This window comes from Echiichthys vipera (genome assembly GCF_963691815.1).
Source record: "Echiichthys vipera genome assembly, chromosome: 17".
NCBI lineage: Eukaryota > Metazoa > Chordata > Actinopteri > Perciformes > Trachinidae > Echiichthys > Echiichthys vipera.
In genome coordinates this window covers 2,169,957-2,191,615 of record NC_139842.1, presented here as the reverse complement: position 1 = coordinate 2,191,615, position 21,659 = coordinate 2,169,957, and the positions used below count along the sequence as shown (strand labels likewise).

Below are 21,659 nucleotides of genomic sequence, written 5' to 3'. Positions count from 1 at the left end.
CATGCTACAGTATGTGTCCTTGAGAGGCGGATGAGAGGAAGGTGGTGTTGGCCACCAAGGGGGTGTGCGTGTTTATATGTGTGTGTTTGCGGTGTGGGGGGGCCGCAATTAAAAGGCAGCATGCAGTGTCCCACGAGGTGCTAATGCCCAGGATCAGCTGTTCTAATGTCATTCACATCCCCTCTGTTATTCAGCCAGCCCTGTTTGATGTATGAATCCATCGGGGACTTCATCAGTAACCCCCTCCCTCAATGCTACCACCACCACCACTTTTATAACCCCACCCTAACCTACCCAACCCCCTGTCGGCTCGACAACCCCTCCTCCTCCTCGTCCTCGTCCTCCTCCTCCTCCTCCCCGGCTTGCACAGAACCTCCCCTTCTGTGTCTGAATGCTTATGTTGGCTTTTATCGCGCTCAAAGTAAACAGAGTCGCGCCAGGGATAGTGAGAGAGAGAGAGAGAGAGAGTGAGTGAGAGAGAGAGAGAGAAAGAGAGAGCAATAGTGATAAAGGTGGAACATGCACATTGTCTGCGCGCCGCTCGCCTCCCTGCAACATCTTCAATAGAGACACAAAAGCCAAGCAAAGGGGAAATTTAAAAGGCAAGAGGAGGCAGAAGAAAGGAAGTGATCCGAAGAGAGAGAGAGAGAGAGAGAGCAAGCGAGCCAGAGAGAGAGCGAGAGAGAGAGTAGAGCGAAAGGATCTCCCTGCTAAATGCGCAAAGCGTCCCGTCACCCCACGCTGAGCTCCATGGCCAACTCCGGCTGCCTGCTGCTCTCCAGCTCCGGGATGCTACCACACTCGCTCCAGTGTCCCCCTGCCTTCCTCTACCTGCCCGAGGTAAGACTGAATGAAGCTTCGCTTTTTTCGTTGCCCTCGCTCTCTCCCTCTCTCAGTCCCTCTCTCTCTCTCCCTCTCCTCTCCCTCGCTCTCCATCCTCGCCTTTCATTCCTCCGCGCGCTCCGCGGATGCACGTGATAGCATCGCTCACTCTTTGTGTTGTTACCCCCGAGTACTTTCGCCCCCCTCTAACCCTTGACCCTCACCCTGCTTTTGTGGGAGAGAAATAGGGAGGTGAAGGGGGGAGGATGGGGATCACCCCTTTAATTCTATCCTCTCAACCATCCTGTTCTTCATTTCCTTGTCTCTCCTCTCCCTCCCTCTCTCCCTCCCCCGCTCTCCGAGTGAAATAAAGCAGTGAATTAGCGGTTAGCGTGACGACGGGGGTCATGCAGTGTTTGTGTACCTTCTCGCCTCGGTGTGTGATCGGAAATGCTTCTGCTCAGTTTGTTGTGCTCTTCCGTCCCCAATCGCTTCTCTGCTGCGGCCGCATCTTTACAGTTAGAAAATTCCTCTTCTTGACTTTTTCAGCGCATGCGGATGTCAACTTTTCCTTCAGCTGTGTGTTGTAGAGTCATAGAGCCCCCCCCCTCGTGTGTGTGCGTGTGCAGTGCCTAAATTGTGAACGCTTCACCTGATCTGACCCCAACCTGCATCTGCTCGACGTGCAAAAATATTCAGCTGATTTAAAATAAAACAACAACAACACACATTTTAATTTCAACCCTTAAAATGTGGAAGTTGAGCTGCGAGGCCTCCGGTATTAATGCTATTATTAAAAACACTGCTGGCATTTGATATTAAGGAATACATTCGTCTCTAGTTTGAATGATTTTTAGTTTTAGGATGTGAAGACGAATAAAACACCGTGGGAGATTTCTTTTTCTCGGCCTCCTCATCTCTACTGTTTTTAGGCTCATCGTTGTCAGAACATCCCTTTCATTTTAAGCATATTTTAAATGGTAAACATACATTAAATCCTTTGAATTACTCAACACACACACACACACACACACACACTACTTATTCAGACTCGTGAAATTACACTAAAAACTTGTCTCAATCCATCAAAAGGCCACAGCGAGCGCTTCACTCTCCCACACCCCTTCATTTTTCTAATGGTGATCACCACCGAGTGACAACACTTTGAATAATTATATATCTCTGCAAATTGACATTGATTTTCCTTTTCTTTTCCTTTTTTTTTTGGTCCTCCTCCTTTGGAAATTGATTCTGTCACTGATCCCCTTGTTTTGTGAAACCTGAAGACTGCAATTTTCTGAAGGGAGGTGAAAAAATCAACAACAAGGTGACTCTTAAGAGCCCGTGTGCCTGTCTATCTGCTGAATTATTCACGTGTTTTAATTCAGCCAGTCGTGGGGACGGGAGTGCTGTCAGTGATGGGATGACGGGGAGGTGTCAGAGGGAGGGGGTCGAGCGTCCAATTCAGTTTTTACTACCAGCTGCATGTCTTGCCGTAAACAGTGTGTGTTACTGCAGTCGTTGAGGGGGAAATAACAGTGAGGCTGCCTCGCGATTCTCATTTTGAATCTCCCCCCCCCCCTTTTCTCCCCCACCATCATGGTAATGGTCCCTCACCCCCCTCCCACCCATCTGTCCAAAAAAAAATGAGCACACCCCGCCGGCCAGCCAGGGGATGAAGGGGGAGGCATGTGGACGACCAGGTGCCACCAAAACACACACTGAAGAGGAGCCAAGGCAACCTCCATGAACTCTGACTGTCATATAAAAAAAACAAATGCTAAAAGAATTAAAAAGCGGTGGATCGTCTGCAAATGGTAATGATTTTCAGATGAAATGAACATTTTAATAGTTTGCATTTTGATGACGACCAGAGCTGCAGCGATTAATCGAATAATTGATTAGTTGCCAACTATTTTGGCAACAAATTCTCTGCTGTCAAACAAAAAGGGTCCTGGCTCTTGTTGTCCACGTGAGGACGCGTTCATAATTAAGACGGTGTCCCAGATCAGCACTTACATGGACAATTCTCCCTCTTTTATGTTCGTTAGAGTTGATATGAATAGTTGATTAATCTATTAGATATCAACTATAACTATTTTTGATAGTTGAATATCATAAATCTCTGAGTCCAGCGTCTTAAAAGAGAATAAACTGTGATCTGTGTCTTTCCTCCTCTGTGACAGTGAACTCAATATCTTTGAGTTGTTGACATTTGAGGACATCCTCTTGAACATTTTTTACCATTTCATCACATTTCATAGACCAATAACAGTCAGTCGCAGCCCTAATGACAACTGTACATATACTTATACCTTACATGTGTATGTCACGCTGTGAAAAGCTTCCTGAGCTCCTTTGAGTTCACTGTCAGAGAGGAGGAAAGACACAGATCACAGTTTATTCTCTTTTAAGACGCTGGACTCAGAGATTTATGATATTCAACTATCAAAAATAGTTATAGTTGATATCTAATCGATTAATCAGCTATTCATATCAACTCTAACGCACATAAAAGAGGGTCGACTGTGGTTGTTTTAAACGTAAAGGAGCTTCCTGAGCTCCTTTGCACACGTACAAATGTTAGCAAACTGCGTTTAGGTGGGTTTACCTTCCACTACATCCCTGTTACATCCAAATCCTCCGTATGGCCAGTAATCCTCATGAGTGTGTGTGTTTGTGTGTGTACCTGGCCGAGTGTGTGTGTGTTTGTGTGTGTTCACGTCCACAGTAGGTTCCTCTAAAAGTCCAAGACGGAGCTGAAATGGAAACTTCCTGTGTGCTATTTTCATGAAGCATCCCCTTTTTGTTTCAAATCCCTTTAATGTATCAGCAGCTTTTGTTCTTTTCTTTTTTCCCCCCCTTTGCGGTAAATCCTCGCCCTGCAGCGCTGTGAGGGGGAACAACCCTCTGAATCGCACTGTGGCCAGCGTCTCCCCCTCACCACATCACCCACCCTCTGTAGGATGCTCCCCCCACACGCACACACAAACTACCACGGTGCTTCCTCCCCTTCGCCACAGTGCAAGGCTGCAGCATCGGCTCGTGGGAGATGACAGCCAGAGAACAGAGGGGGATAGATTGAGGTGATAGCCTCTGCCTCACAGTTTGTTTGCATTTCAAATAAGACACTGTATTAAGTTGAGCTCGGAACAGCTATGCTTATTATGTGTGAACATGGCGCTGCATGGTATCACAGGAAGACAGGAGTTTATTACATAAAAGATTAGTGAAGCATACCTTGCCTTTATTTGTGTGCAGCAGTGTTTGGGTGTGTGTTCCCAGGCAGTTTGCTTTGATGCTCTTTGTAGTCGGCTGCGGCGCATATAAATCCCCGCTAAATGTTTGTTTTCATTAACACAAGGAGAGACTCCCCGCGGTGTGGTGGGAGAACTGTGGGCTTCTGATTACCAAAAAAAAAAAAGTGGCGGTATCACACCGTCGCTGAAGGGCCGTCCCTCTCCTCGACAGGAGGAGACTTTCACCACCACATGGGGTGCCGGCTCCATCCTTCCGCAGGATGATGTCACTTTTCCTTCTACCGACAATTTGTATTGTAGGGGCTCGTTTCATGAGTTATGGCGCTGGATATTGAGGGAGTTATGAATTACGGTGTAGGGAGGCTTTTTTTTTACGGGATGCGATGCTCGCCGCTGTAGGCCCGCGTATTTAAGTATAAATATATTTATGGCACGAGCCGAAAGCTGACGGGGTAGCTCAGGTTTGCTCATGGTAGTTAGTACCTGTCTTCAGAGCCATAAAAACATGGCATCTCATGGATTTTCTATTTACCAGGCACTGGGTGGGCATATGGCAACGCTCGTAAATGTAACTCTATTATCTAAGACGGTGCTGTTGGGTGGGAAGCGGGGTGTTACTTATGTCTAAAGAGGGAAAAAAGCGGCGGTTGTTATTGTCTTCACGTCACATCTCTCTCTCCGTCTTTGCCTCGGACTTATCTCCAGATCTCCCGTTTGCTCAAATTGCCTTCCTTTTGATTTGTAATTGGATTTTCTATCATGGCATTCCACCGCGCTGATGTCTATTGTTATTGTTGCGTCTATTGATTTCCTTTTTTGTGGCTTCTCTGGTCGGTTGCTGTTTTTAATTCCCCCCTTAACTGTACACGGCTTGGGTATCGTTCTAAATGGTTAGGTCACCCAGAAGAGGCGATCCTTTTATGTAGGTGGATCCTGAAAGGAATTGCCCGGGCTCTCTGGTTTCAGTGGCCTCCTCCTCCTCCTCCTCTTCTTCCTACTCACGCTGATCTCCTTTCTACGACTGTACTGGAAGCTACTCCCTCCCTCCTCACACACACACACACTGATACATCTGGTTAAAGGCGAAGGGCTGCAGAGAGAAGAGAGGACTGGGAATACTCGTGACACACTTCCCCCTCGGTTCAGGCCTTGATCCTGCCTCCCAAAGCGCCGCTATTCACAGGGACTTTAGATATCGAAAGGATTCAGGTTGGCGGTCTCGGGGGGGGTGGACTAATGCGAGCCGCGCAGAGACGGCTCCTTCCTGGGGGATAATTATTGTAGGCCAAGCTGTACTATTGACAGCTGTAAATGGAGATGCTGTCTGTAACTGGGGAGGCCTAATAGGTTTTTGTCCCTACATGGGCTCTTGTTAGGCCCGCGTGGGTGCATGGGAGATGAGTTTGAGAAATGAGCCGCGGCCTAGTTGGGCTTCAAATTGGACTGAGGGAATCGCACCTACGCCCCACCACCACACCTCCCTCCCGACCTCACGGGAAAAGGCTTAACGCACAGTCGTTGGTTGTGTTCCTGCAGCAGGACTCTTAAGCTCCCGTTTATCTTTACAGAATAAAAACTGGTGATGTTCTGTATGTTTCTGATCGTCATCAAATCCCAAACCAGTGATTATCCACTAACAAGTAGGGTGTGTGTGTGTGTGTGTGTGTGTGTGTCACAGTCTGACACAAACACCAGATGAGTGGCTTTTACTAAGTCAAACTTTATTTGCACTGTACGTTTAAAACAACCACAGTCGACCCTCTTTTATGTGCGTTAGAGTTGATATGAATAGCTGATTAATCGATTAGATATCAACTATAACTATTTTTGATAGTTGAATATCATAAATCTCTGAGTCCAGCGTCTTAAAAGAGAATAAACTGTGATCTGTGTCTTTCCTCCTCTGTGACAGTGAACTCAATATCTTTGAGTTGTCGACATTTGAGGACATCCTCTCGAACATTTTTTACCATTTCATCACATTTCATAGACCAAACAACTATTGAATAACATAAAATAATAGTCAGTCGCAGCCCTAATGACAACTGTACATATACTTATACCTTACATGTGTATGTCAGGCTGTGAAAAGCTTCCTGAGCTCCTTTGCACACGTACAAATGTTAGCAAACTGCGTTTAGGTGGGTTTACCTTCCACTACATCCCTGTTACATCCAAATCCTCCGTATGGCCAGTAATCCTCATGAGTGTGTGTGTGTGTGTGTGTACCTGGCCGAGTGTGTGTGGCGTGTTCGTTCTTTCAAATCCCTTTAATGTATCAGCCCCCCCCCCCTTCTATCGTTGAGTTGACTTAACTTTATTTGCACTGTGCGTTAAAAACAACCAGCGTAAGAACAACAGAAAGCAATGAATACATAAATAGTGAAACAAAAGTCAAGGTCTCGAGCTCGACTCCATCGTAGCATATTTGATGAATATTTCACATCATATTCAACTGATAAACTGTTCAATTAACCCAAATAGTGAACGCAATAACTGCAGGAAGTCTGTAGAAACCAGCTTTCCTTGAACTTTGAATACAATTCTCTCTCATTTGTGGATTATTTCTTCTCCCTGGTGCTTTTTGTAACCGCGTATTTTGCTAATGTAGGATGAGGGAAGGTTATTCACTGCTCTCTGATCCGGTTTATATCTTAAAGAACAATCAAAACTTTTAAAAATTGCAATTTTCTTTTACTTTATTTGACTTTAAGAAGGCCTTGCGCTATGGCGACCCCTAGTGGGGGTGGGGCGCCAAGGTCAACACAGTTACAGTATGTTTTTATACAAATTAGCATAGTTTTGTTAATTAGTTTTTCAACTGTTACTAGAATTTACTTTAACTTTTATGTAACTATTAAAGCTGCATATTCACTACTTTGAGTTAACTTACTATTTGAACTGTACAGTCGTGATTTGTAGCTACTTTTTAAGCATTTACACATACTTTTAGACTATTATTACATCTCATTTAGCTGATTTTTTCATGCAAATCAACTTCCAAAAAGTGCATTAAATCATTTAAAAGAAATCCAATATGCCATCATCTTCTCAGCCCAGGTGCAGTGAAAAGAGAAGCGTTTAAGCCTGAAGATGTGGAGACGATAGCGGTTTTGATTTCTTCGCTCGCTTGCACCAGAGCACCGAATGTAGATTCATCCGCCGCTGAAAATAGTCCCCGACAAATGCACCGTTTACTTCTTTGGGATTAAGAGCAAATGTTTCCAGTCGTCATAAATGACCAGAGATGGCAAAAGTGGCCCAATTCTTTACTCGAGTAGAAGTAAAAAAAAAACCTGTGTAAAAAACAACTTAAGTAAAAGTGAAAGTACTGATCCAAATTGCACAAATCAATCCAAATCCTATTGCACGATTCACTGCAAACCTAATAACCACAAGATGTTTCCTAATGTACTTTACCGTGGTCGACTGTAGGCGTTTGTATCGTGCACGTCAGGTTCACAGATCACACTTTTGGACCAAGGTTGGCTTCTAAACTGTGGTGTTACAGATTATACTGGTAGGTCCAACTGTTAATCAACCGTTTGAATTGCACATCAGACAACAACACTACTACTATAAAACATACTAGACCCCCAACTTCATCTCTACACATCACCCCGTCCCTCTGTGCGAGTCTAATTTGAAGGCGGGGAAACTAATGTAACAAAATTGTTTGTTCAACTTCAACAGAAGAAGGTTTTCAAAGCTCTGGGATCATAGCTGAGCCCTCCTGGGTCTGAACATCATCAATCTGATTTACTGACGGACAGACAGCCGTGTCTCTGCCGTGCCTCTCTCAAGATGGCCGACGGGAAAAACCTGTAAACGCAGGCTACAGGCTGGCGTGCAAACATCACAGCGGCAACATAAGAAAGAAATGTTTTTGTTTGTCTTTAAGAGTAACGAGCCTTTTTGAGAAAATGTAAGGAGTAGAAAGTAACGATAATCGTGTTAAAAATTTACTGAGTAAAAGTAAAAAGTTGTCAGAAAAATAAATACGTCTAAAAGTACAAATTACCTGAAAGTTATACTTAAGTACAGTAACGAAGTATTTGTACGGAGCCTTTTTAATATGAAACTATACTTTTGTGAGTGTTATTTTAAGATGAGCTTCTGCCTCAGACAGGAAGTCCAAGTGTATTGATGAACACACTTTGTTGCTGTGTGTGTGTGTGTGTGTGTGTGTGTGTGTGTGTGTGTGTGTGTGTGTGTGTGTGTGTGTGTGTGTGTGTGTGTGTGTGTGTGTGTGTGTGTGTGTGTGTGTGTGTGTGTGTGTGTGTGTGTGTGTTTGGGGGGTAATTGTTAACAAAGATATAACTCTAGAAAAACTCCCGCCTTGTTTGCTTTAACCACTTCAAGTGAAACCCAGATCTGATGATTTAGCTGTTTGTTACATCCGCTCTCACCAGTGATCCCATTTCTCTTTGTTGTGCCATAATAGGTAAACACTGTATTTGAAATATCGCCATTATATCACAGAGCAGTGGCGGCTTTGTTGTTTTTCAGTCAATTTAGCCGAGCACAATTCACTCCGATTCAATCAGGCACGAATCAACAAAAAAACAAAACTTAAAACCCAATTTCATGGGCTCTGGAATATACCTCTCAGTGTGTGTGTGCGCGATGTTTTGGTGTGAAGTCATTCGGAGTCCTTCTCTTCAGCTGTTTTGTCCCTTAAACAGCTGATTCATAGCGGCATAACAGAGGCGGAGGGGCTGATTGAAATGTTTTCTCACTTCCCTCTGCCCCGGAGGAGAATTGTAAATCACAGCTCAGTCGTTTATTTTGAAATTTCATTCGGTGTGTGTGTGAGTGAGTGCTGCCGTGTTCTTTACAGAGGCTTCACAGTCAGGCTGACTCCTGCGTGTGTGTGTGTGTGTGTGTGTGTGTGTGTGTGTGTGTGTGTGTGAGTGTGTTTCTTAAGGCTACCCACCGTCTTACTCCACTAGACCTTGGTAAATGGAGCAAAATTAAATTTGTTCCCTGTATAGAAGAATGGCACAAACAGTGCGATGGATGTACGCACCAAGAAAGGTTTCCCACTGAGGGTCCGCCTGTATTTTTTAATGTCAGCTCACACATGTATATTTATTAGTCTGCCTGTGAGGGACTCTTGTCATCTGTAGGTGGATGCTTACAGTACTCACACATGCACACACACACACACACACACACACACACAGAGGGAGAATTGTGTTGGGTCGACTGTGGTTGTTTTAAACGTACAGTGCAAATAAAGTTTGACTTAGTAAAAGCCACTCATCTAGTGTTTGTGTCAGCAGGACGGTGATTTTAACACAGCAGAGGAGATGTCAGACTGTGACACACACACACACACACACACACACCCTACTTGTTAGTAGATAATCACTGGTTTGGGATTTGATGACGGTCAGAAACATACAGAACATCACTGGTTTTATTCTGTAAAGATAAACGGGAGCTTAAGAGTCCTGCTGCAGGAACACAATCAACGACTGTTCGTTGAGCCTTTACCCGTGAGGTCCGGAGGGAGGTGTGGTGAAGGGGCGTAGGTGCGATTCCCTCAGTCCAATACATGCTTACATATGTATATTTATTAGTCTACCTGTGAGGGATTCTTGTCATCTGTCGTGGATGCTTACAGGGCTTTGCACACACACACATGCACACACACACTCACACACACACACACACTCACACACACACACACACACACCCTACTTGTTAGTGGATAATCACTGGTTTGGGATTTGATGACGGTCAGAAACATCATCGATACATGCATACATATGTATATTTATTAGTCTACCTGTGAGGGATTCTTGTCATCTGTAGGTGGATGCTTACGGTGCTTTGCACACACACACACACACACACACACGTACACACACACGCACACAGAAACACACACACACACACACGCACACACACACGTGGTGCTGCTTTGTGCAGCGCGTCAATAAATGTGTATTTACATTTTGCCAATAATGCTAAATATCCTGCGGTCATTAATGTTGAGCGTTAGCCGGCAGTGCTCCCGTCTTTATTCTGGACCTATAGCATCGGGGAATTAGCATTCCCTGTGCCGCTGATGCTAATATACTCCACTTCTGGAACACAAAGCTGCAGTCGCACATGTCCTCACCTCACAACAATTACAGACCTGTTTTTGGTTCTGTTTTACAAAGTAGTACATTTCTAATGAGGCTTTGAATCAAACATTTCCTCCAGCTCGTCGCACAGAAAGAAGAAATCAACAGGAGATGTGTTACCTGCTCATCTGTGGGGAGGATAGATTTAACGCCTGTGCGTCACTACTCCACAAATGTCTGAAAAACTGCACAGGGGTAGAATCGAACCAGATACATTTACTCTTACAACCACTGTACTTCAGTAGGATTTGAGGTGCTTGTACTTTACTTGAGTCTTTTCTTTTCATGCCACTTTATATTCCCTCTCAACGCATTTGTCTGACAGCGTTAGCTCATTAAACATCAAATATTCCTGCACACAAACACTATTTGTGTGCATAAATAATTATAAACTATAGTAAGTTTTCATGCAAATACATCAAATATGACTGTTTGCTCCTTTCCCACTAAATATTGTTAATAATTGTAATGTATGAGTGATGATATTGATGTTTGTACCCAAACAAACACTGTGAAGGCGTCGCTTTGTGCTTGTGTGGGTTATCGTGGCGCTGTGACTCACTATTCTCACTGTTAATACAAACCAAACAATCAATAACACGATGAAGAGACATTAATCCATAAAGACAATACAGTCAAATCCTGCTTTTACATGAATGCATGACTAATAGTACTCTAATGACGTGATGTATAACATTTTACTGCACAAATATGACTTTTAATACTTAAAGTGCATTTTCCTGATCACACTTTTACTTCACGCTCCTCCTCAGTGAACTGAATGTCTTTGCGTTGTGGACAAAACGCGACATCTGGGGACGTTATCTTTTATAAACCAAACTAATCATCGGTCGATCGTGAAACTAATCGCCATACTTAAGAAACATTTTCATTGCAGGACTTTGTAGTGGAATATTTTCATGCTGCTTTAATACTAATCCTGCTGATTAAAGGTTGAATATGGAGAATGAGCAGAACAGCTCGATCTAGCGTCTCCAGATCGTCGTTGCAACAACAAAAAAGAAGTCCAGCAGTGGGGTTGCCAGGTTGGTCAGACCCGGCCCAGTAGCTCCAGGAGACCGGAGTCAGTTTGAGCCTGTTTGAACCCGTCCCCTCCAGAAAATCACAGCATCAAAACAAGGATTAGAGGAGTTTGACTGACAGTTAGCGTTAGCCGTTAGCATTAGCCGTTCCAGCTAAGTGCAGATGAAAGTGATGTTAGCATCAAGGAGCAGCGTAGCCATGTGGGCGTGCGTTTGAATGGCGTTCCTCTCCTTTCTCTCAGTCCATGGAGTGAATGCTCGGCCTATAGTGACTCTGGTTGTTGCCCGTCTCCGCTCACTCAGCTGCTGGGACAAAGAACGCCCCCTTCACTGAGGCTCCCAAGCAGCTGCAGGATTGGCTAACTCCATTTCACCCAGTGCCAGCCTACAGTAGCTGCACCCAACAACAGACAACCCTGGCAACCAGCAACGTCGGACGCTATTGGCTGCTACCATGGAAACACAACGGGACAGAAAGTCATTGTCAAACCCGTCAAAAACATTTTAAATATCAATTCAGACTAAATATATTTTGGTGTATTATTTAAAAAAACAAATATATAGCTTTTAATAAAGATGCTTCATATTCAACCTTTAAATAACAACGATTAGAAAACGGTGACACACGTTCGGTCAGTAAAGGTCTGAGGTGGGACGCTCTGTCGGGTGATGCATGACTCCACAAAGGTTCAGATGAAGGCTGCTGGTTGTAGAGCGCTGTGGACGCTCGCCGCTGTCAAATCTGCATTGCAGTGGCCTTCTTTTAATACAGCTACAGGGATGTGAGCTTGGTTCTCACATCGCTGCCACTCGCTTCACTGCTCCTGTAGGCCAAACGGAGACCGCGAGCGAGCAGGGAGGGGGGGGACAAGACGCACGACACAACACCTCCCTGTCTTTATATATATCACACACACTTATACACACGTGCATACAGTTACAGGGAGATAGAGACAGAGAAAGCTTTTTTTTTCAGCCCCTGAGAATTTAATCTGTCCTGAGGTTTTTCTATTTCTGCAAATGGCACGTTAAAATGCTTAAGCAGCCAGAGCAGCTTGAGTCCAATTATTCCTTTACTGCAGTATCTTAGCCGGCTGTGATTAGTATGTTTATAATGTAGTGTCACTCTCATACTGTCCTTCAAGCATTCTCCTCTCGGCGGGATTCTCTCAAATGAGACGTATTACCCTGTGTGCCGAGTTAACAGAGCGGACGTACAAGTGAACGCACAAAAAAAAAAAAAGAGAGGGGAGCTATCACAAGCCATTAAAAGCACTGCACCTTTTTATCACCAGCGGCTTAATGGCAGTGGTGAACAGCAAAGCACATTACCGCTTCTCCTTGTGCTCCTGTAAGCCTGCCTCCATTGCCAGGAGTCACACTGCTGCTGCTGCTGCTGACAAATAGATCTCCAGGCAAACACTGAAATTTTGTTTTTCCAAAGGTCGTTATCCGTCTTCATCGGAGCAGCGGGCGCGTTGCATGGAAACCAACTTCGAGGGAGTTCTTCTCTCTCCCCCTTCGAAGAGGCCCCTCCTCCGCGTGTTTGATCTCGTTATTTAATTTTTAAAGGATGCATCTGTACAGTGCGCTCGACTGCTAAGAAGGCACCCTGGGTCACCCGCTGAGGAAGATCGATATTTGAACTGTGCTGTCGTGGGTCAGCATGTCCGGGCGTATAAAATTAAATGGGGCTTGAAATTGATTTCAAGTTCTCCTTGATAAAAAAAAAAAAAAAGTCTACAGGTATTCGGAGATGAGACGGAGAGGAGACGTGCCGCCGCAGAGAGGGGATGACCTCCACCCAGCCGGAGTCATAATTGTTTTTGTTTCTCCAAATTAAATGAGCCTTTTTATTATTATTATTATTATTTCTAGATGGCAGAGCTGGGGGTCTGATATTGCCAGTTACGCCACGTTCCTTTTTAGAGACTAATATAAAGTAATGGCCACGATTCCCAGCACATCTCCACCGGCTCCTCCCTTTAACACTGCGAGACAAATGATTATGGGATGGACTTCAAAATAAGAAACGGGGCCTTCGTTTTTAGTTAATCTCGGCTCCGTGTTGCATGAACAGCAGGGGAGGGGAGAAAAAAGCTCCGGCTTGTTTCCTCCCGGGCGACCAAACAGGTATCCCACTGATTACTCTGCTTCTCTGGATAATCTGTAAGAAAGGAGAGAAGCTCATGTAATTTAGCCCAAATCAGCCTCCTCCTCCTCCTCCTCCTCCTCCTCCTCCCCCTCTTCCTCCTCACTTTCCCTCTCCTCTGATGGAGAGTCTAAATATCCCTGCTTTTTCTTTTTTCTCTCTCCCAGCACTTTGTTAGTGGAGCACGCCTCTGTGTTTTTCTAAAATCATCTATCAAGGTGAGATCTGTGGGAAAGAGCAGCGCCTCGGGCTTCCTCTCCGTGTGCTTATGAGGTTTTATTAGGTCCCACAGGACCACTGCTTTGGTGTGTGTTAAAAACAAATGGAACTTACAAATTACAGATTACAGCCTCCGCGGGCTCCCGCATTTGTGTGTCTGTGTGTTTGTGTGGACGGTTGGTGAAGGAACGGGTGTGTGTTACAAAAATCAATGCATAACTGAATTCACACCTCACTTACCTGCAGTGGTGTCCTGCAATCAGTGCTGTCAACTAAAACAATGAGTTGCAGCAGCAATTATGTTTTGAAATAAATGTTTTCGGAAGTTTTATCAACGTCAGGAAGAATCTGGGTGAGGGATAATTCAGTATTGTCTCAATATTATTGGATTTATTGTGTTTAGATGGAAAAATCATGTCAGCATTACAACATACACGAGTGTCGTCTTGTTCAAATGTCTGTGGAAATGTTTTTATCTGATTGTTCTGAGGGAAACGCAGTTTTGTTCAATCAGACTTTATTTACAACACAGGTCAACGGCATGAAAATCAACAGGATTACATGACCCCTGACTTCACATACGGACAGAAGAGGATAGACGAGGGGAGGGCTATTGACAAAATAACACAAAAATGTATATATAATCCTATATTGTTGCCGTCGTGATGCATAAAAGCAGCTTAACTGTGTTACAGCAATATTTCTGTTCATTTGGACGACGCTTTACCTCCTGATCCCCGACACGTTACATTTATTTATCACTAAAGTTCGTCATTAAATGATAAAATACTAATTTAATGTGTTAAATTTACACATGAGAACACACAATATGCTTTAACATGTGTTTATTTTATATGGATTTTTTATTATTTAATTTCCAGGAGAAATAAGTGAAATCTATCAATATCAAGATATAAAGTGAAATTAATCAGTATAGAAGATTTTGGACATATCGCCGCGCCCTAAAGAGGAAACATGTTCAATGCATGGATGAATTATAGAATTACAGGCCCAGGGCCCATAAACAAGATGCTTAGTGAACACAAGTATAAACAAAATGACCAAAGACATGCACAAAAAGATGCAAAATGTCTAAAAATAGATGCAAAACCACCACAAAAAGATGCAAAATGACTAAAAATAGATGCAAAACCACCACAAGAAGATGCAAAATGACTAGAAATAGATGCAAACCACCACAAAAAGATCCAAAATGACTAAAAATAGATACAAAATGATTAAAAATAGATGCAGAACCACCACAAAAAGATGCAAAATGACTAAAAATAGATGCAAAACCAGCACAAAAAGATGCAAAATGACTAAAAATAGATGCAAAACCACCACAAGAAGATGCAAAATGACTAAAAATAGATGCAAAACCACCATGAAAAGATGCAAAATTACTGAAAATAGATGCAAACCACCACAAAAAGATGCAAAATGACTAAAAATAGATACAAAATGATTAAAAATAGATGCAGAACCACCACAAAAAGATGCAAAATGACTAAAAATAGATGCAAAACCAGCACAAAAAGATGCAAAATGACTAAAAATAGATGCAAAACCACCATGAAAAGATGCAAAATTACTGAAAATAGATGCTAAACCACCACAAAAAGATGCAAAATGACTAAAAATAGATGCAAAACCACCACAAGAAGATGCAAAATGACTAGAAATAGATGCAAACCACCACAAAAAGATCCAAAATGACTAAAAATAGATACAAAATGATTAAAAATAGATGCAGAACCACCACAAAAAGATGCAAAATGACTAAAAATAGATGCAAAACCAGCACAAAAAGATGCAAAATGACTAAAAATAGATGCAAAACCACCACAAGAAGATGCAAAATGACTAAAAATAGATGCAAAACCACCATGAAAAGATGCAAAATTACTGAAAATAGATGCAAACCACCACAAAAAGATGCAAAATGACTAAAAATAGATACAAAATGATTAAAAATAGATGCAGAACCACCACAAAAAGATGCAAAATGACTAAAAATAGATGCAAAACCAGCACAAAAAGATGCAAAATGACTAAAAATAGATGCAAAACCACCATGAAAAGATGCTAAATGACTAAAAATAGATGCTAAACCACCACAAAAAGATGCAAAGTGACTAAAAATAGATGCAAAACCACCACAAAAAGATGCAAAATGACTAAAAATAGATACAAAATGATTAAAAATAGATGCCCATAAACAAGATGCTTAGTGAACACAAGTATAAACAAAATGACCAAAGACATGCACAAAAAGATGCAAAATGTCTAAAAATAGATGCAAAACCACCACAAAAAGATGCAAAATGACTAAAAATAGATGCAAAACCACCACAAGAAGATGCAAAATGACTAGAAATAGATGCAAACCACCACAAAAAGATCCAAAATGACTAAAAATAGATACAAAATGATTAAAAATAGATGCAGAACCACCACAAAAAGATGCAAAATGACTAAAAATAGATGCAAAACCAGCACAAAAAGATGCAAAATGACTAAAAATAGATGCAAAACCACCACAAGAAGATGCAAAATGACTAAAAATAGATGCAAAACCACCATGAAAAGATGCAAAATTACTGAAAATAGATGCAAACCACCACAAAAAGATGCAAAATGACTAAAAATAGATACAAAATGATTAAAAATAGATGCAGAACCACCACAAAAAGATGCAAAATGACTAAAAATAGATGCAAAACCAGCACAAAAAGATGCAAAATGACTAAAAATAGATGCAAAACCACCATGAAAAGATGCAAAATTACTGAAAATAGATGCTAAACCACCACAAAAAGATGCAAAATGACTAAAAATAGATGCAAAACCACCACAAGAAGATGCAAAATGACTAGAAATAGATGCAAACCACCACAAAAAGATCCAAAATGACTAAAAATAGATACAAAATGATTAAAAATAGATGCAGAACCACCACAAAAAGATGCAAAATGACTAAAAATAGATGCAAAACCAGCACAAAAAGATGCAAAATGACTAAAAATAGATGCAAAACCACCACAAGAAGATGCAAAATGACTAAAAATAGATGCAAAACCACCATGAAAAGATGCAAAATTACTGAAAATAGATGCAAACCACCACAAAAAGATGCAAAATGACTAAAAATAGATACAAAATGATTAAAAATAGATGCAGAACCACCACAAAAAGATGCAAAATGACTAAAAATAGATGCAAAACCAGCACAAAAAGATGCAAAATGACTAAAAATAGATGCAAAACCACCATGAAAAGATGCTAAATGACTAAAAATAGATGCTAAACCACCACAAAAAGATGCAAAGTGACTAAAAATAGATGCAAAACCACCACAAAAAGATGCAAAATGTCAAAAAAAAAGATGCAAAACCACCACAAAAAGATGCAAAATGACTAAAAATAGATGCAAAACAACTAAAACTGGATGTAAAATGAGCACAAAGAGACAGAGTGGGGGCCTCTGACCTGTCTGTGTCAAGGGGCCCCTTGGCTCAGAATATTACCATTGTTTAATGAACATATTTGCTAATTCACATGTTGTACCTGCATCTGCAGAACACATTTTAAAACGGTCCCACTCTCGGCTGCTGAAGCTCCTGCAGGATGCAAAACACCTGATGTCCAGAGTTTAAGACCGTCCACCTCAGTTACCTCGTAACAAACACCCAAAAAAAACACTGTGCAGATGAACATGAACCCATGCAGAAATGATGTTTCCCCAACGCATATTTAGCAAAACAATTCAGTCCCTCTATAAACCTACAGTACATGTTTTTATTGTTATTGTTGCGTCAGTGAAGGTGAAGAGTTCAGCCGCGGTGCCTCTTTGAGAGGAGTCGATTCCTCTTGAATACATTCAGTTTATTGTCCCCGTGAAAACTTCTGAACACACGAAACACATTGTCCCGGGAAAAAGAGGCCGCTGGGAAGTGTCGAGCACAACAACTGAAACCCCATTCATTAAAACTCGGCACGGTTCGACACTACTTCAGCTAGAACTTCATTTTGTTTCGCCTCGTTTGGGTGCAGCGACCCTTTAAACGCTCGCACACTGCGGAGGCTCGGCGGGGATGAGGATTTTCCCGTTGCCCGCTCCCCCTATTCATCCCCTTCCTTCTAATTTAATGACTCAGAATTGTAACTCCAACATTGTTATCATTCAGCAATAGGGAGTAATGAACGGCAATTAGCGCTTTCAAAGGAGGGAGCGAAGCTTGAGAGACGACGCTTTTCACCCAGAAGTGTTGCCGCGGCGCAGCAGTGGGAGATACTGTCGTGTGGAGAAAGGGCCTAATTTATCCGTCCAGCTGTTTTTGGTAAATAACTGATTTTTCCTGCTTCCTGTCACACAGACTGCTATCAGCACCGACACAAGTAATCACTCTAATATCAAACGCACAGGGGCTTCCTCAGTGAACCCTAATAAATTACACATTTTGTCTAATGATTGCTCTTTTCTGGTGCCGTGAGAGGAAGCGATAATTAACTGGATATGAATGAAATTCTAGGGGCAGCGTGGTACCAACGGCGGGGGGAGAGGGGGGGACGAATGCGATTTAGTTCTGTCGCGAGCAAGTGGAAAAATATCTGTGTAAATAGGAGGTCGTCATGGCGGCGGAGCGTCTTCCTGCGCGCTTACATTTCACGGGTGAGAATCCAATCTCACAGGGCAGCGTGTGCCGACTGCCCTCTCCGATACACTCCACCGTCCTCCACCTACTCTGTGATAGCGCTCTAAAAGCTCCAACCAGATCTCTTCACACGCACTCCACGAACACTCCCACTGACAGAGGAACCACAAACACGTATTTCAAAAGGTAAAACGCCGTCGTGGAAGCCCGAGAAGCCCAGGTACAAGTGTAAAAAAGCGGCGCACGACTGGCAATTTGGACCAGCCTCTAGTTTCGCCCCCGACGCTTAATTTCACGCGACGTAAACAGAGCACATGATAGTCACACTTGTCCTCCGCGTTACTCCGCTTTTTTGCATATTCTCTGCTGTTACCTGGCTGTAGTGGGCACTCGAGTGAGAGAAAGACCACAGCCTCCTCATCCACACTCACTTATTTCACTTACTGTCCCCTTTTTTCCCTCTTCTCGCTTTCTCATCTGCGAGCTGCAGTGGCCGGTTTTTTATCTACGGGTTTGGGCAGTTTTGGAGAGAATTACGGTGACAGAGCCATGGAAATGATGGGCCGGCAGTGAGATATCTCTGCCTCATAAATTCTACATCGCTCAGGATAATTTACGACGGAGGTTTGTGTGCGTAAGACAGACAGTGCTCCGCGGTATCCATCCACTCCACAGCCATTCACTTCAGCCCCGCGAGTGTGCTCAATTTATCGAAAACTGAATTCATTTGCACATTTGTTCCTTTCATTACCGCAGCATCACTTTGAATGATTAGGATAATTTTTTTCCCACTCTTTATTTTTTTTTTGCTCCAGAATATGCCCGGGTATTATTTGTTCTGTCAGGATTATTACGGATAAAAGAGCAAACTAATAGATCTTGCGCGGCGTGTCTACTACTTTACGACGGAGAGGCCTTCACGATGAGGTATTCTGCCGTCAGCAAAGGTCATCAGCTCCCTTGATTGTGCCGCATGAGCACGAGGCCAGGCCAAAAGGCAAGACGGATCTGACATCGGTAATCATTCTTCATGCATATTTCTGTTTGAGGGAGCACTCTGTACTGAACCAGGAAACTTTTATCAAGCCGAGAAATGAAAAAGCATCTGCGGACGAGTTGCTGACGTCAGCTCTTTCCCGTGCATTACCGCGGTGAAGTTTCACAGGCCTTGATATTGCTCCTGAGAGGAGAATTGGATTTTCCTGACTTATTTTTCTTACTTATTTCGTTTGCATCGCTCGCGTTCCCCCCTCTGTATACACACACGCTGTCTCCCTGCTTTTATTTATTTTTGTTTTCTTGACAAGGTCTGAATTAACCCTCGCTGATTCGATGAGCAGAGTACGACTGTAGCCCTCGGGCGAAAGAAGTTTACAACTCAGTTAGTACAGGCCTCCGTGTCTCTATCCTGTTAGGTTTCAGGCCTTTCTTTTGGTTGCAGCGGCGCCTCCGGTCCCTTCTCCCGGCAAGGCCTTTTTTCAATAACACCTTTCGCACTTCCACCGTGTACAGAATGGATGTCTTTGCAGGGAGAAACACCCCTTCAGGGTCCGTAGAGGGGCGTAGAGTCCGGCGGGTGCAGCGCCGTACACTTTTGTTCCCCTGAAGAATCCCTCACTTGATCTCCATGTGAGACAGTTGCTCGGGGCGGGTTGGAAGCTGCGCGTCAGCCGTGTGTTTACGTTTGAAGAATACTCTATAGGTTTACCAATCAGCGCCAGTATTCCCAACACAACTCTGATGTCAGCACACCTGCTTACTGCCGTGGCGTACCTGTGTCGTTTTAACTAGACAGGATGCACAATGGAAGCAGACAAGGCTCTTTCACAGGGGAGTTAATCTAATCTACTCCCACTCAACTTGGACATTCGCTGTCACTGACACGCCGGCGTCGTCTCCAATAAAACAGGTGAAGGCAGAGCACGTCGGCCGCGGCTCTGCAGGTAACTGGGGCTGGCACTCTGCTGGGCTTTCATGTTAACCCTCTGCGGGCTCCTTTCCCATCATTATACATGAGCGTTCATTCTCAATCTGGGCCCTTCTTCCAATCAGTTATTTTTGCTGTCTCCTCGTATCAGGGCGCCGAGCGTGACGCCACTGACAGGAGAGCTTTCCCCAAAAAAAAAAAAATTATGTATGAACCCGTTGTTGCGTCGTACTTTTGTCAGGCGCTTTGGGATTTAAAAACCCAGCACAGGGCAGATGTTAACATACCTTCTTCTTTCTTCTCTCCTCTCTCGTCGTCTCTCTGTGCGTGCGTGCGTGTGCATGTGTGTGTGCGTGTGTGTGTGTGTGTGTGTGTGCATCATTGTGCACACAGGTGACGAGTCAGTAATTCAACTGCTCAGCAGCAGGTTATTTCCTCTGAACCGGGGCCCTTGTTTAATGCTAATTGCAGCAATTAGCATGCGAATGAGGTAAGAATTGGATAATAGAACTAAGATAAATATTTATGTTAATTCACATTGGAGGTGTAGCGTGTGTGTGTGTGTGTGTGTGTGTAGGGGTGTACAAGTTCCTGTAAATTCCTCCTGAACTCCCATTTGCATGCATTAACGCAGCGGCAATTACAACCTCAAAAAACATCAACGTTAAAAACGTAAATCAATTACTGTTGGAAGGGCGACTCTGTCACATCAGGGGAAAATGGACCAGGGGCCTGTGGAGGTGTTTTCGACTTTCCTCCCCTCTGCCTTATTTACTTTGGTGTCTAAACCAGTAACCAGCTGCCGAGAAGGTTAAATGACATCCATCACCTGTCAGACGGCTGACCTGGGGATGAGGCTTTTCATTTTGACTTTGTAATAACTGCAGCTTCGCTCACAAAATGAGACGGATGACCTTGCGTGGTCCCCAAAGCTCTCTCATCGCAGGTATATAACAGGTGATGAGACTGTGTCATTTTCTCCACACAGACATGTGGTAGTTCTCTTGTTGGAGGGGTAAGAGAGGAAGGAAGACGGTGGGGGCGCGTAGAGAGCCTGTGTCTGACGACTGGTGCCTCAAAATGGAGAAGTGACCCGGGATAGCTGATGCTAGGAGGTATCTGTGGTCTTGGTGGGCTGCTTTGACTGAGCAGTTGTTGGGGTGGAAGTAAAAAACGCTCTCCCGGGAGGCGCCTGCCATCTGGACATCGGCCTTGTCTGCAAATCAGCAATCTGCAGCCGACGGGCCATCTCCTGCCCCCTCGCACATGCTCGTACGAGACATTGCAATCGTACTCAAGAATACACGCCAACATTCACATCAACCGCCGCCGTCCTCATACCCCCCCATCCCCCTCCCCCTGTCTGCTGTTTTTGAAAGAAAAATGTGAGAGAACAAAAAAAGCGAGGGAACGAGTGCAGTGCCAGGGGCGGGCGGTGGAG

The 21,659-nt window shown here is 43.6% G+C and overlaps 1 protein-coding gene across 2 annotated transcripts in view; it reads left to right on the top strand.

The window, feature by feature from the left end:
• Window positions 1–714: 714 nt before the first annotated feature.
• The window catches only part of LOC310959448 (RNA binding protein fox-1 homolog 3-like), a gene marked incomplete at both ends in the record, with an annotated part of 104,198 nt that continues 83,253 nt past the window's right edge, over window positions 715–21,659 (top strand). For both annotated transcript variants that reach the window (XM_083930796.1, XM_083930797.1), the window contains one exon: window positions 715–840. In XM_083930796.1, the coding sequence (XP_083786922.1) occupies window positions 715–840 (126 nt within the window). The remainder of the gene's footprint in view (window positions 841–21,659) is intronic.